Here is a 13949-nt window from a genome sequence, read left to right on the forward strand (position 1 = left end):
CAGATTACCGACCATTTCGAATCCCACCGCACCTTCTCCGCTATGCAATCTGGTTTCAGAGCTGGTCATGGGTGCACCTCAGCCACGCTCAAGGTCCTAAATGATATCTTAACCGCCATCGATAAGAAACACTACTGTGCTACCGTATTCATTGACATGGCCAAGGCTTTCAACTCTGTCGATCACCACATCCTCATCGGCAGAATCAACAGCCTTGGTTTCTCAAATGATTGCCTCGCCTGGTTCACCAACTACTTCTCCGATAGAGTTCAATGTGTCAAATCGGAGGGCCTGTTGTCCGGGCCTCTGGCAGTCTCTATGGGGGTGCCACAGGGTTCAATTCTTGGGCCAACTCTTTTCTCTGTATACATCAATGATGTCGCTCTTGCTGCTGGTGAGTCTCTGATCCACCTCTACGCAGACGACACCATTCTGTATACTTCTGGCCCTTCTTTGGACACTGTGTTAACAACCCTCCAGACGAGCTTCAATGCCATACAACTCTCCTACCGTGGCCTCCAACGGCTCTTAAATACAAGTAAAACTAAATGCATGCTCTTCAACCGATCGCTGCCTGCACCTGCCCGCCCGTCCAGCATAACTACTCTGGACGGTTATGACTTAGAATATGTGGACAACTACAAATACCTAGGTGTCTGGTTAGACTGTAAACTCTCCTTCCAGATTCACATCAAACATCTCCAATCCAAAATTAAATCTAGAATTGGCTTCCTATTTCGCAACAAAGCATCTTTCACTCATGCTGCCAAACATACCCTCCTAAAACTGACCATCCTACCGATCCTCGACTTCGGCGATGTCATTTACAAAATAGCCTCCAATACCCTACTCAGTAAATTGGATGCAGTCTATCACAGTACCATCCGTTTTGTCACCAAAGCTCCATATACTACTCACCACTGCGACCTGTACGCTCTCGTTGGCTGGCCCTCGCTTCATACTCGTTGCCAAACCCACAGGCTCCAGGTCATCTAAAAGACCATGCTAGGTAAAGTTCCCCCTTATCTCAGCTCGCTGGTCACCATAGCAGCACCCACCCGTAGCACGCACTCCAGCAGGTATATCTCTCTGGTCACCCCCACAAAGCCAATTCCTCCTTCGGCCGCCTCTCCTACCAGTTCTCTGCTGCCAATGATTGGAACGAACTACAAAAATCTCTGAAACTGGAAACACTTATCTCCCTCACTAGCTTTAAGCACCAGCTGTTAGAGCAGCTCACAGATCACTGCACCTGTACATAGCCCATCTATAATTTAGCCCAAACAACTACCTCTTCCCCTACTGTATTTATTTATTTTGCTCCTTTGCACCCCATTATTTATATTTCTACTTTGCACTTTCTTCCACTGCAAATCTACCATTCCAGTGTTTTACTTGCTATATTGTATTTACTTTGCCACCATGGCCTTTTTTGCCTTTACCTCCCTTATCTCACCTCATTTTCTCTATATGTTTGTATTGACTGTATTGGCTGTATGTTTGTTTTACTACATGTGTAACTCTGTGTTGTTGTATGTGTCAAACTGCTTGCTTTATCTTGGCCAGGTCGCAATTGTAAATGAGAACTTGTTCTCAACTTGCCTACCTGGTTAAATAAAGGTGAAATAAAAATAAATAAATAAATATACTATCCCTATCAACCCTATCATATACTGGTCATAAATACATACACAGGTTGTAGTGTATTATCAACTAATGGGATACTGGGACGTGCTTCATGTTTTGCTTTCTCTTCTATGGTCGGAGAGTACTGTACAGCAAATCCCTGAATGCATGGGAATCAGTGTGAATACTAAAAAACCCTCTCTTCTTATTTCAGCCAATGGCTACCCTAAGGCCGGAGGAGAGTGTGGAGGTGGGGGTCAGAAGAAGCAGCTGCCCTACTCCGTAGAGACCCCCTACGGCTTCCACCTGGACCTCGACTTCCTCAAATATGTGGACGACATCGAGAAAGGCAACACCATCAAGCGGGTGCACATCCAGCGCAAGGCCAGGGGTCCTCCTAAGTTCAGCACCCTGCCCAGGAACTTCAGCCTGCCTGGGCATGGGGCAAGATCGGCCCCCAAGGACACCTGGTCTTCCACCTCTACTCTGGGACCCAAGCCCCGGGGCAGAGTCACAGAGGTCCAGCAGTTCTTGGATTTTAGAGCCAGTGATGGAGGCAGTGGTATGGCGGGGGGGCAGAGCCAGAGCAGCAGGGCGCAGGGGAGTGGCTTATCCGCGGCCAGGCCCAGGGAGGAGGCAGGGGCTGGGGTGTCAGCCGAGAAGCCCCTGGGGAGGCCCAACCTCCTCCGGACGTCCAGCATGCCCGTTACCATCCCTCACAGGAAGGCCTCCGAGTCCGGTGACGAGAGAACCGAGAACGGCTCATCTGAGAACGTATTCCGCGCTGTGCCCCAGGACCGGTCGGGGCTGCACCAGCAGATCACCGCTGCCCTGAAGAGGGTCAGAGAGCTGGAGGATATGGTGAGGACCATCCCAGAGCTCAAGTCCCAGATCTGCTCACTGAGGGAGGAGAGAGAGCATCTGATCCTCAGGCTGCAGGCCCAAACCAAGCCCCAGGCTCCACTCCCCCCACAACGTGCCTCGCCCTCTCCGGCTCAGAGCATTGATCCTCAGCCGCCGGGGTCTGGAGCAGTAGTTGATACCGGGAGAGCAGAGAGCACTGCATCAGAGACAGAAACACAACAGAAATCCTTAAAAAGTACTGCACAAGAAGCAGAAGTAGATAGGCTTTTAGCAGCACAGGCATCAGAGGGACCAGGCCGACAAAGAGAGGCATTAGTGAATCCATTAGAGAAAACAGCAGAGCTATCAGAGGACGTTATAGTACAGAAAGCACCAGAACCTTCAGAGAGAGGAGTGATAGAGGGCGTCAGTGGTGAGGGGGATCTCCTCAGCATCGAACAGCTCCAGGCTAAGCTAGTAACACTAGAGGCTAAGTTAAGTCAGGCTAGTGAAGAGCTGGAGGAAACCAACAGTCTCCTCAGACAACAGGTAGAGGACAACAGGATGAAGGAGGAGAGGATACTTCAGCTAAGCGAGGGAGGGAGAGAAGGAAAGGAGGAGGTGTGTGGGGAGAGACATACAAGTAGGAGGGCCAGTGTGGACCAGCAGACAGAGTCAGAGAGAGTGGTCATTATAAACCAGCAGACAGAGTCAGAGAGGGCTGATATGGTGGAGCAGGGGACTGATACAGAGAGGATAGTAATATGTTTAATCAGAGAGAGAGCTAACAGTGTGGACCAGGGGACAGAGACGGAGAGAGTGGAAGTGGTGGACCAGGTGGCCGAGACAGAGATGATTATTGCATGTCCAGTCAGACCAAGGGCTAACAGTGTGGATCAGGGGACAGAGACAGAGAGAGTGGACACTGTAAACCAGGTGACAGAGACAGAGAGAGTGAACACTGTAAACCAGGTGACAGAGACAGAGAAAGTGGACACTGTAAACCAGGTGACAGAGACGCCGCCTGGAGACAGATTAGACCAGGGGACAGAGACACAGATAGTAGTCAGTGTGGACCAGATGACAGACACAGCACCTGTACGTCCAGTGAGACCAGCAAGACACAGGGCTAACAGTGTGGACCAGGTTAAAGAGACACAAATACAGGCAGGAGTCAGTGTAGACCATGGGAAAGAGACAGTGGATACTGTGAACCAGCTGACAGAGACAGAGACACAGACAGCACCTGTACGTCCAGTGAGACCAGCAAGACACAGGGCTAACAGCGTGGACCAGGGGACAGAGACAGAGAGAGTGGGTACAGTGGACCAGGTGACAGAGACAGAGGCAGCGCAGAGTGCAGACCAGCAAACAGAGACAGAGAGAAACAGAGGTGAGACTAGCAATACCCCACATAGAGCTATAGAGATAGAAAGTGCAGCTATAGTAAGTGCAGCCATAGAAAGTGCGGTCACAGAAATTTCTGGAGCAGAAATTGAGGTCGCAGAAAGTGCTATCAAAAATGGGGATATCACTGAGAGTGCAGTAACTGAAGAAGGTTTTGTGATTATAGAATGTGTGGACACAGAAAGTATGGTCACAGAGAATGTGGTCACAGAAAATGTTGACACAGAAAGTATGGGAACAAAGAGACAAGAAGTGGTAGTAGAGAATGCAGTTGAACAAATTACAATGACTGAAAGTGTGCTTAAACAGTGTACGGCCACAGAGGGTACAGTCATAGAGAGTGTGGTCACAGAAGAGAGTGTGGTCACAGAAGAGAGTGTGGTCACAGAAGAGAATGTGGTCACAGAAGAGAGTGTGGTCACAGAAGAGAATGTGGTCACAGAAGAGAATGTGGTCACAGAAGAGAGTGTGGTCACAGAAGAGAGTGTGGTCACAGAAGAGAGTATGGTCAAAGAAGAGAGTGTGGTCACAGAAGAGAATGTGGTCACAGAAGAGAGTGTGGTCAAAGAAGAGAGTGTGGTCACAGAAGAGAATGTGGACACAGAAGAGAATGTGGTCACAGAAGAGAGTGTGGTCACAGAAGAGAGTGTGGTCACAGAAGAGAATGTGTTCACAGAAGAGAGTGTGGTCACAGAAGAGAGTGTGGTCACAGAAGAGAGTGTGGTCACAGAAGTCTCTTTCCCCTGTCTCTGTCCCCTGGTCCACACTGTTAGTGTGGTGAAAGAAAGTCCTGTAGTCCCAGAGAGCCCAGTAGCAGCACCCACCCCCTCTTCCAGCCAGACCCAGCCTCAACCGGGTCAGAAGGAGTCTGTGCAGCCCCAGGCCCAGCCTCAGACCCAGGACCCTCGTCGGGGCTCCAACCCAGCATTAGGCCAGGTAGTAACACGCCTCACAGGGCTGATTAACGAGCAGTGGGCCCAGCTGGGTAGCAGCCAAGAGAAGCCGGACAAGCAGGAGACCCCCAGCCCCAGCACCCAGAAGCTTGCAGCCAGGCAGGGGAAGCCCGCTGCGGGGAAGCCTTCAACGGGCAAATCAGCAGGGAAGTCAGGGCCGTCTAAGATGAGCTCCATCCAGAGCCAGCTTGTCAGCTCCCTCAGTGCCCTGTCTGCATTCTACTCCCCTGGACAGAAGGCTTCTGCCAGCAAACAACAAGGTAGGATAGGTGTCAGGAGTACTATATGTCTTAGTAGCTACTGTAGAAGACGTGCCAGGAGGTTTCTAAGTAGACGTATAAACTTCAAAGTCATAATATTCTTGTGATATCCTGATATTCTAATAATATGCTTTGGTTGATTAGATATGTTCTACTTCCCAGTCACATATAATTGCACACTATTTAAATAATTCATATCAAGCTGATTCTATTCTGTTTGTAATATTCTCATCACATGTTGATAGTCACTAAAACTTGTTCAGGCGTTGTTTACCATGAGATCACTCCTCTGGCCCAGGTCCAATAGCTTTATCTCCATGATACTGAGCTGTCTCCTGTCTTGGCACAGAGAGCTCATAGTCTGTCTCTGTTCATTGACTCTGATAGGCCAGGGGCCTCCACGTGTCTGTGATGGCTATTGATTGTGATGGCTAGAGGTGGAACACATGTAGTGGAGCATGGCCAAATGAAACTGTTGGACGTCCTCCAAGAACAGATGAAATATGCAGTTTGTTTCTTCCACCTCTCGTTTTCTTCTTGTTGTGTTTTGGCCCAGAAGATAGAGTTGAAGATCGAGTCCCCTACCACACATAACTCATATGAATCTCAGTAGGGAGAATATACAACAGTGTGCCCTTTGATGGTGAACCTCTGCTCTGTGTATTCCACCATTGTTCTGAGGAGCGTCACTGACATTTGAGAAAATGTCTGACTTGAATTACTGTACATTGCTAACAAAACGCACCGATCTGGCCCAAAGAATATTGGAAACAGAATCTTATTACTACCACATGCAGAGCCAGAGCCACAACTATCTAACCAACACAACATCCCCTCCCTCAGCCCATCTGTACTGAGTCTACTAAACATTAGGAACACCTTTCTAACATGGAGTTGCAGCCTCAATTAGTAAGGTCATGGACTCTACAAAGTGTCAAAAGCGTTCCACAGGGATGCTGGCCCATGTTGACTCTAATGCTTCCCACAGTTGGGTCAAGTTGGCTTTTGGGTGGTGGGCCATTCTTGATACACAAGGGAAACTGTTGAGGTTGAAAAACCCAGCAGCATTGCAGTTCTTGACACAAACTGGTACACCTGGCACCTACTACCATACCCCTTTCAAAGGCACTAAAATATTTTGTCTTGCCCGTTCACCCTCTGAATGACACACATATCTACACAGTCCAGGTTTAAAATTCTTCTTTAACCTGTGTCCTCCCCTTCATCTACACTGACTGAAGTGGATTTAACAAATTACATCAATAAGGGATCATATCTTTCACCTGGATTCACCTGGTCAGTCTGTGTCACGGTAAGAGAAAGTGTCCTTTTGTACGCTCGGTGTATCTCAATGTCCCTTTAATACAGTATAGAGAACACATTTAATGGACTGGGAATCCCATGTAAATAACAGAGTCTTTAACTGGCTGACTAGGCTGTAAACTGCGTTTATTAATTCATTACACTGTCTTCTCCTCTGTCCTTGCTGTGTAACTTTCTCACATTGATCTCATTAAGTCTTGTGGAAGTACAGACTAAGGCCCTGGGAGCCTTAGCTAGCTCTGTGCTATACGCCAGGGTGTGTGTGTGTGTGTGTGTGTGTGTGTGTGTGTGTGTGTGTGTGTGTGTGTGTGCATGCGTGCGTGCGTGTGTGATTGCTTGTGCGTGATTGCGTGTGTGTGTTTTTTGAGTGAGTGTGCATGTGTGTGTGTGTGTGTTTGTGTGTGTGCATGCGTGCGTGTGTGTGTGATTGCGTGTGTGTGTTTGTGAGTGAGTGAGTGTGCGCGCGCGCGCGCGTGTGTGTGTGTGTGTGTGTGTGTGTGTGTGTGTGTGTGTGTGTGTGTGTGTGTGTGTGTGTGTGTGTGTGTGTGTGGTATGTGCCAGCTAGCTTGCAGCGAGAGGGGGTGAGGGTTTCCACACAATTTAATGAGCTCAGTTGTGTTGTAATTGTATCCAGAGGCTCAGCATTGTCTTCCAGGCCCCCCCATGTTCTACTTCAAACACACATAATCATCAACCTGAACACATGCCGCGCACACACACACGCATAGTTTGTTGGCCCACATTGCTCTCAGCTAGAGTGACTGTGAGGAAATTAGAGGAGTCAAAAACCAACGTGTGGTAAACATTTTGATTGCTGCTGCCGTTTTAAAAAGCCTGTCTGTTACAGTATGAACATGTACAGGTAACTGCCAATATAATGGAAACATTTCAATAAATGAGGGATACATGTATATTGAAAGCAGGTGCTTCCACACAGTTGTGGTTCCTGAGTTAATTAAGCAATTAGCATCCCATCATGCTTAGGGTCATGTATAAAAATGCTGGGCAGGCCATTATTTTGGCTACCATGGCTATGCCCCCATAGGATGACAATGACCCCCATCCACACGGCAAAGGTGGTCACTGTAAAATATGAATAACATTTAACCCATGAGGCCACAGAGGGCGCTTTTGGTCATTGACTGCAGGAAAGCTCTATGTGATTTATTTGAGTGGTAATATAGGCTACATTGTTGGGTGAGTTAGTCGCTTGGGTGACCTGTTTGGTGGGAGTGGGGATGGCGTCTCACATGGAAAAGCCATCCTTGTCTCTCTGCCACGGTATCAGGTGTATGCCTGAGCTGAATGTGAAGGTGGAGGATGTTTTCTTTGCTGTGGGAGAACAGGTTGGATATGAAAATCTTTCAAATTCTTCGCAAATGACTAAAGCAGTGGCTGTGTTTCTGAAAGAGGAGCGCCTTGTCGACCGGCTGGTTGAGACAGGTGTTTCTGAAAGAGGAGCGTCTTGTCAACCGGCTGGTTGAGACAGGTGTTTCTGAAAGAGGAGCGTCTTGTCAACCGGCTGGTTGAGACAGGTGTTACTGAAAGAGGAGCGCCTTGTTGACCGGCTGGTTGAGACAGGTGTAACTGAAAGAGGAGCGTCTTGTCGACCGGCTGGTTGAGAAAGGTGTTACTGAAAGAGGAGCGTCTTGTCGACCGGCTGCTTGAGACAGGTGTTACTGAAAGAGGAGCGTCTTGTCGACCGGCTGGTTGAGACAGGTGTTACTGAAAGAGGAGCGTCTTGTCGACCGGCTGGTTGAGACAGGTGTTACTGAAAGAGGAGCGTCTTGTCGACCGGCTGGTTGAGAAAGGTGTTACTGAAAGAGGAGCGTCTTGTCGACCGGCTGGTTGAGACAGGTGTTACTGAAAGAGGAGCGTCTTGTCGACCGGCTGGTTGAGACAGGTGTTACTGAAAGAGGAGCGTCTTGTCGGACCGGCTGGTTGAGACAGGTGTTACTGAAAGAGGAGCGTCTTGTCGACCGGCTGGTTGAGACAGGTGTTACTGAAAGCGGAGCGTCTTGTCGACCGGCTGGTTGAGACAGGTGTTACTGAAAGAGGAGCGTCTTGTCGACCGGCTGGTTGAGAAAGGTGTTACTGAAAGAGGAGCGTCTTGTCGACCGGCTGGTTGAGACAGGTGTTACTGAAAGAGGAGCGTCTTGTCGACCGGCTGGTTGAGACAGGTGTTACTGAAAGAGGAGCGTCTTGTCGACCGGCTGGTTGAGACAGGTGTTACTGAAAGAGGAGCGTCTTGTCGACCGGCTGCTTGAGACAGGTGTTACTGAAAGAGGAGCGTCTTGTCGACCGGCTGGTTGAGACAGGTGTTACTGAAAGAGGAGCGTCTTGTCGACCGGCTGGTTGAGACAGGTGTTACTGAAAGAGGAGCGTCTTGTCGACCGGCTGGTTAAGACAGGTGTTACTGAAAGAGGAGCGTCTTGTCAACCGGCTGGTTGAGACAGGTGTTACTGAAAGAGGAGCGTCTTGTCAACCGGCTGGTTGAGACAGGTGTTACTGAAGAGGAGCGTCTTGTCAACCGGCTGTTTGAGACAGGTGTTACTGAAAGAGGAGCGTCTTGTCAACCGGCTGGTTGAGACAGGTGTTACTGAAAGAGGAGCGTCTTGTCAACCGGCTGGTTGAGACAGGTGTTACTGAAAGAGGAGCGTCTTGTCGACCGGCTGGTTGAGACAGGTGTTACTGAAAGAGGAGCGTCTTGTCGACCGGCTGGTTAAGACAGGTGTTACTGAAAGAGGAGCGTCTTGTCAACCGGCTGGTTGAGACAGGTGTTACTGAAAGAGGAGCGTCTTGTCAACCGGCTGGTTGAGACAGGTGTTACTGAAAGAGGAGCGTCTTGTCAACCGGCTGTTTGAGACAGGTGTTACTGAAAGAGGAGCGTCTTGTCAACCGGCTGGTTGAGACAGGTGTTACTGAAAGAGGAGCGTCTTGTCAACCGGCTGGTTCAGACAGGTGTTACTCTAAATTATGTTTTTTTGCAAATCACGCTGCTTTTCTCCTCAGCTGCGAGGGTTACTTAATCCAATGTGCGTTCATTCCCGATGGCGACCTGATAAGATAGCTCGCACCTTACATTCGCCAGCCCAATGAGAGAGTTATTAGTTGAATGCAGAAGGCAGGTTTTCATGTTTTTAGTCTGACAAAAACTTTAGACATTTGGTATCAGGTGAGGTATGAGGGAAAGCCTGCATGGTTTATGTGACAATAGTCTGAGGTGTTTTGATTGTGTGGAGATTGGACATAAGCGGCAGGCGTACACGCACAGGGAGCGGGCGAGCAGGGCACTGATGGATCCTCGTCTGTCTCCAGATCTGAGAGCGGGCCGGGGGGTCGGGGCAGCACCAGCCTCCACCCCTGGTCCAGACTCAACCCCATACCAACTGTTGATGAGGTTAATGTTGATGTGGCCCAGGTTGCTGTGATGAGGAGCTCAGGGCCGGGCCTGATAGTGGTAACTGAGGGCAGTGACAACATTGACTCCGAGGCTGATATGCCTGTCTTACAGACAATGGAGAATGATGTTCCCAGTGTAATTACAGACACGCAGGGGGATGGTGGAGAGGGGGTTGGGGGGAGCCGGGGGGCTCCGGATTACGTGGAGCTGCCCGATGAGGATGGAGGAAGAGATTGATACGCTGTCAGATATTCCCATCAGTGTAGATGTAGCATCGCATGGTGAGTCCCAGTTAGGTTCACTGGAACTGTACAACAGATGATATACTAAATAGGAACTGGGTGGAAGCTCATCCACAGTCGGTGGTGGTCTTAACCAATATGTTGAAACAGCATGGACTAGTAGATGTGGGAGATGTGCTGAACCGACCAGTCCCAGTTAGAAGAGGGATTTGGCAGGGGTGTCCACTCTCGGATCATCTCTACTGTTTACCCATAGAACCTGTGTAGGCTGAGCGAGAGGCTGCAGGGGCTGTCAGTTCTAGGGGCAGTAGGTGGAGAGTCGGTTTTATTGTCAGCTTACTGTATGCTGATGATGTAACAGTGTTTGTTAAAGGGGAGGATGATGTAGAAGAGGTAAGAAGGGCTTTAGTGTTGTTTGAGGGGGCGGTATCAGCTAAGGTGAACTGGAAGAGTGAGGATCTGATTATGGGGAGACGGGTCAGAGCAGGATCTGCTAGTCTTCCTTCCTGGGGGACTACAGTGGACAGAGTAAGATCTGCTAGTCTTCCTGGAGGGCTACAGTGGACAGAGTAAGATCTGCTAATCTTCCTGGGGACTACAGTGGAACAGAGTTAGATCTGCTAGTCTTCCTGGGGGACTACAGTGGAACAGAGTTAGATCTGCTAATCTTCCTGGGGGGCTACAGTGGAACAGAGTTAGATCTGCTAGTCTTCCTGGGGGACTACAGTGGAACAGAGTTAGATCTGCTAGTCTTCCTGGGGGACTACAGTGGAACAGAGTAAGATCTGCTAATCTTCCTGGGGGTTACAGTGGAACAGAGTAGGACCTGCTAGTCTTCCTTGCTGGGGGTTACAGTGGGTCAGAGCAGGATCTGCTAATCTTCCTTCCTGGGGGGTTACAGTGGACAGAGTAAGGTCTGCTAATCTTCTTGGTGGACTACAGTGGAACAGAGCAAGATCTGCTAATCTTCCTGGTGGACTACAGTGGAACAGAGTAAGATCTGCTAATCTTCCTGGTGGACTACAGTGGAACATAGTAAGATCTGCTAGTCTTCCTGGGGGACTACAGTGGAACATAGTAGGATCTGCTAGTCTTCCTGGGGGACTACAGTGGAACAGAGTAATATATGCTAGTCTTCCTGGGGGGTTAGAGTGGAACAGAGTAAGATCTGCTAGTCTTCCTGGGGGGTTAGAGTGGAACAGAGTAAGATCTGCTAGTCTTCCTGGGGGGCTACAGTGGACAGAGTAAGATCTGCTAGTCTTCCTGGGGGACTACAGTGGAACAGAGTAAGATCTGCTAGTCTTCTGGGGGACTACAGTGGAACAGAGTAGGACCTGCTAGTCTTCCTTCCTGGGGGTTACAGTGGACAGAGTAAGATCTGCCAGTCTTACTTCCCGGGGGGTTACAGTGGGTCAGAGCAGGATCTGCTAGTCTTCCTTCCTGGGGACTACAGTGGAACAGAGTAAGATCTGCTAGTCTTCCTGGGGGGTTACAGTGGAACAGAGCAGGATCTGCTGGTCTTCCTGGGGGACTACAGTGGAACAGAGTAAGATCTGCTAGTCTTCCTGGGGGACTACAGTGGAACAGAGTAAGATCTGCTAGTCTTCCTGGGGGACTACAGTGGAACAGAGTAAGATCTGCTAGTCTTCCTAGGGGACTACAGTGGAACAGAGTAAGATCTACAAGTCTTCCTTGGGGACTACGGTGGAACAGAGTAAGATCTGCTAATCTTCCTGGGGGACTACAGTGGAACAGAGTAAGATCTGCTAATCTTCCTGGGGGACTACAGTGGAACAGAGTAAGATCTGCAAGTCTTCCTTGGGGACTACGGTGGAACAGAGTAAGATCTGCTAATCTTCCTGGGGTACTACAGTGGAACAGAGTAAGATCTGCTAGTCTTCCTGGGGGACTACGGTGGAACAGAGTAAGATCTGCTAATCTTCCTGGGGGACTACACTGGAACAGAGTTAGATCTGCTAGTCTTCCTGGGGGACTACAGTGGAACAGAGTAAGATCTGCTAATCTTCCTGGGGGACTACAGTGGAACAGAGTAAGATCTGCTAATCTTCCTGGGGGACTACAGTGGAACAGAGTAAGATCTGCAAGTCTTCCTGGGGGACTACAGTAGAACAGAGTAAGATCTGCTAATCTTCCTGGGGGACTACAGTGGGTCAGAGCAGGATCTGCTAGTCTTCCTTCCTGGAGGGTTACAGTGGACAGAGTAAGATCTGCTGGTCTTCCTGGGGGACTACAGTGGAACAGAGTAGGACCTGCTAGTCTTCCTTCCTGGGGGTTACAGTGGGTCAGAGCAGGATCTTCTAGTCTTCCTTCCTGGGGGGTTACAGTGGAACAGAGTAAGATCTGCTGGTCTTCCTGGGGGACTACAGTGGAACAGAGTAAGATCTGCTAATCTTCCTGGGGGACTACAGTGGAACAGAGTAAGATCTGCTAGTCTTCCTGGGGGACTACAGTGGAACAGAGTAGGACCTGCTAGTCTTCCTTCCTGGGGGTTACAGTGGGTCAGAGCAGGATCTTTTAGTCTTCCTGGGGGGTTACAGTGGGTCAGAGCAGGATCTTTTAGTCTTCCTGGGGGGTTACAGTGGGTCAGAGCAGGATCTGCTAGTCTTCCTGGGGGGTTACAGTGGGTCAGAGCAGGATCTGCTAGTCTTCCTGGGGGACTACAGTGGAACAGAGTACGATCTGCTAGTCTTCCTGGGGGACTACAGTGGAACAGAGTAAGAGCTGCTAGTCTTCCTGGGGGACTACAGTGGAACAGAGTAAGATCTGCTAGTCTTCCAGGGGGACTACAGTGGAACAGAGTAAGATCTGCTAATCTTCCTGGGGGACTACACTGGAACAGAGTTAGATCTGCTAGTCTTCCTGGGGGACTACAGTGGAACAGAGTAAGATCTGCTAATCTTCCTGGGGGACTACAGTGGAACAGAGTAAGATCTGCTAATATTCCTGGGGGACTACAGTGGAACAGAGTAAGATCTGCAAGTCTTCCTGGGGGACTACAGTAGAACAGAGTAAGATCAGCTAATCTTCCTGGGGGACTACAGTGGAACAGAGTACGATCTGTTAGTCTTCCTGGGGGACTACGGTGGAACAGAGTAAGATCTGCTAGTCTTCCTTGGGGACTATAGTGCAACAGAGTTAGATCTGCTAATCTTCCTGGGGGACTACAGTGGAACAGAGTAAGATCTGCTAATCTTCCTGGGGGACTACAGTGGAACAGAGTAAGATCTGCTAGTCGTCCTGGGGGACTGCAGTGGAACAGAGTAAGATCTACTCATCTTCCTGGGGGACTTCAGTGGAACAGAGTAAGATCTGCTAGTCTTCCTGGGCGACTATAGTGCAACAGAGTTAGATCTGCTAATCTTCCTGGGGGACTACAGTGGAACAGAATAAGATCTGCTAGTCTTCCTGGGGGACTACAGTGGACCAGAGTAAGATCTGCTAATCTTCCTGGGGGACTACAGTGGAACAGAGTAAGATCTGCTAATCTTCCAGGGGGGCTACAGTGGAACAGAGTAAGATCTGCTAATCTTCCTGGGGGACTACAGTGGAACAGAGTAAGATCTGCTAATCTTCCTGGGGGACTACAGTGGAACAGAGTAAGATCTGCTAATCTTCCAGGGGGACTACAGTGGAACAGAGTAAGATCTGCTAATCTTCCTGGGGGACTACAGTGGAACAGAGTAAGATCTGCTAATCTTCCAGGGGGACTACAGTGGAACAGAGTAGGATCTGCTAGTCTTCCTTGGGGATTACAGTGGAACAGAGTAAGATCTGCTAGTCTTCCTGGGGGGTTACAGTGGAACAGAGTAAGATCTGCTAATCTTCCAGGGGGACTACAGTGGAACAGAGTAAGATCTGCTAATCTTCCTTG

The 13949-nt window shown here is 49.4% G+C and overlaps 1 protein-coding gene across 8 annotated transcripts in view; it reads left to right on the forward strand.

Annotated features, from left to right (window-relative positions):
• Positions 1–13949, forward strand: part of kank4 (KN motif and ankyrin repeat domains 4) — a 178823-nt gene that overhangs the window by 85572 nt on the left and 79302 nt on the right. For all 8 annotated transcript variants that reach the window (XM_029708016.1, XM_029708022.1, XM_029708018.1 and 5 more), the window contains one exon: positions 1841–5089. In XM_029708016.1, the coding sequence (XP_029563876.1) occupies positions 1841–5089 (3249 nt within the window). The remainder of the gene's footprint in view (positions 1–1840; positions 5090–13949) is intronic.

This window comes from Salmo trutta, chromosome 22 (assembly GCF_901001165.1).
Source record: "Salmo trutta chromosome 22, fSalTru1.1, whole genome shotgun sequence".
NCBI lineage: Eukaryota > Metazoa > Chordata > Actinopteri > Salmoniformes > Salmonidae > Salmo > Salmo trutta.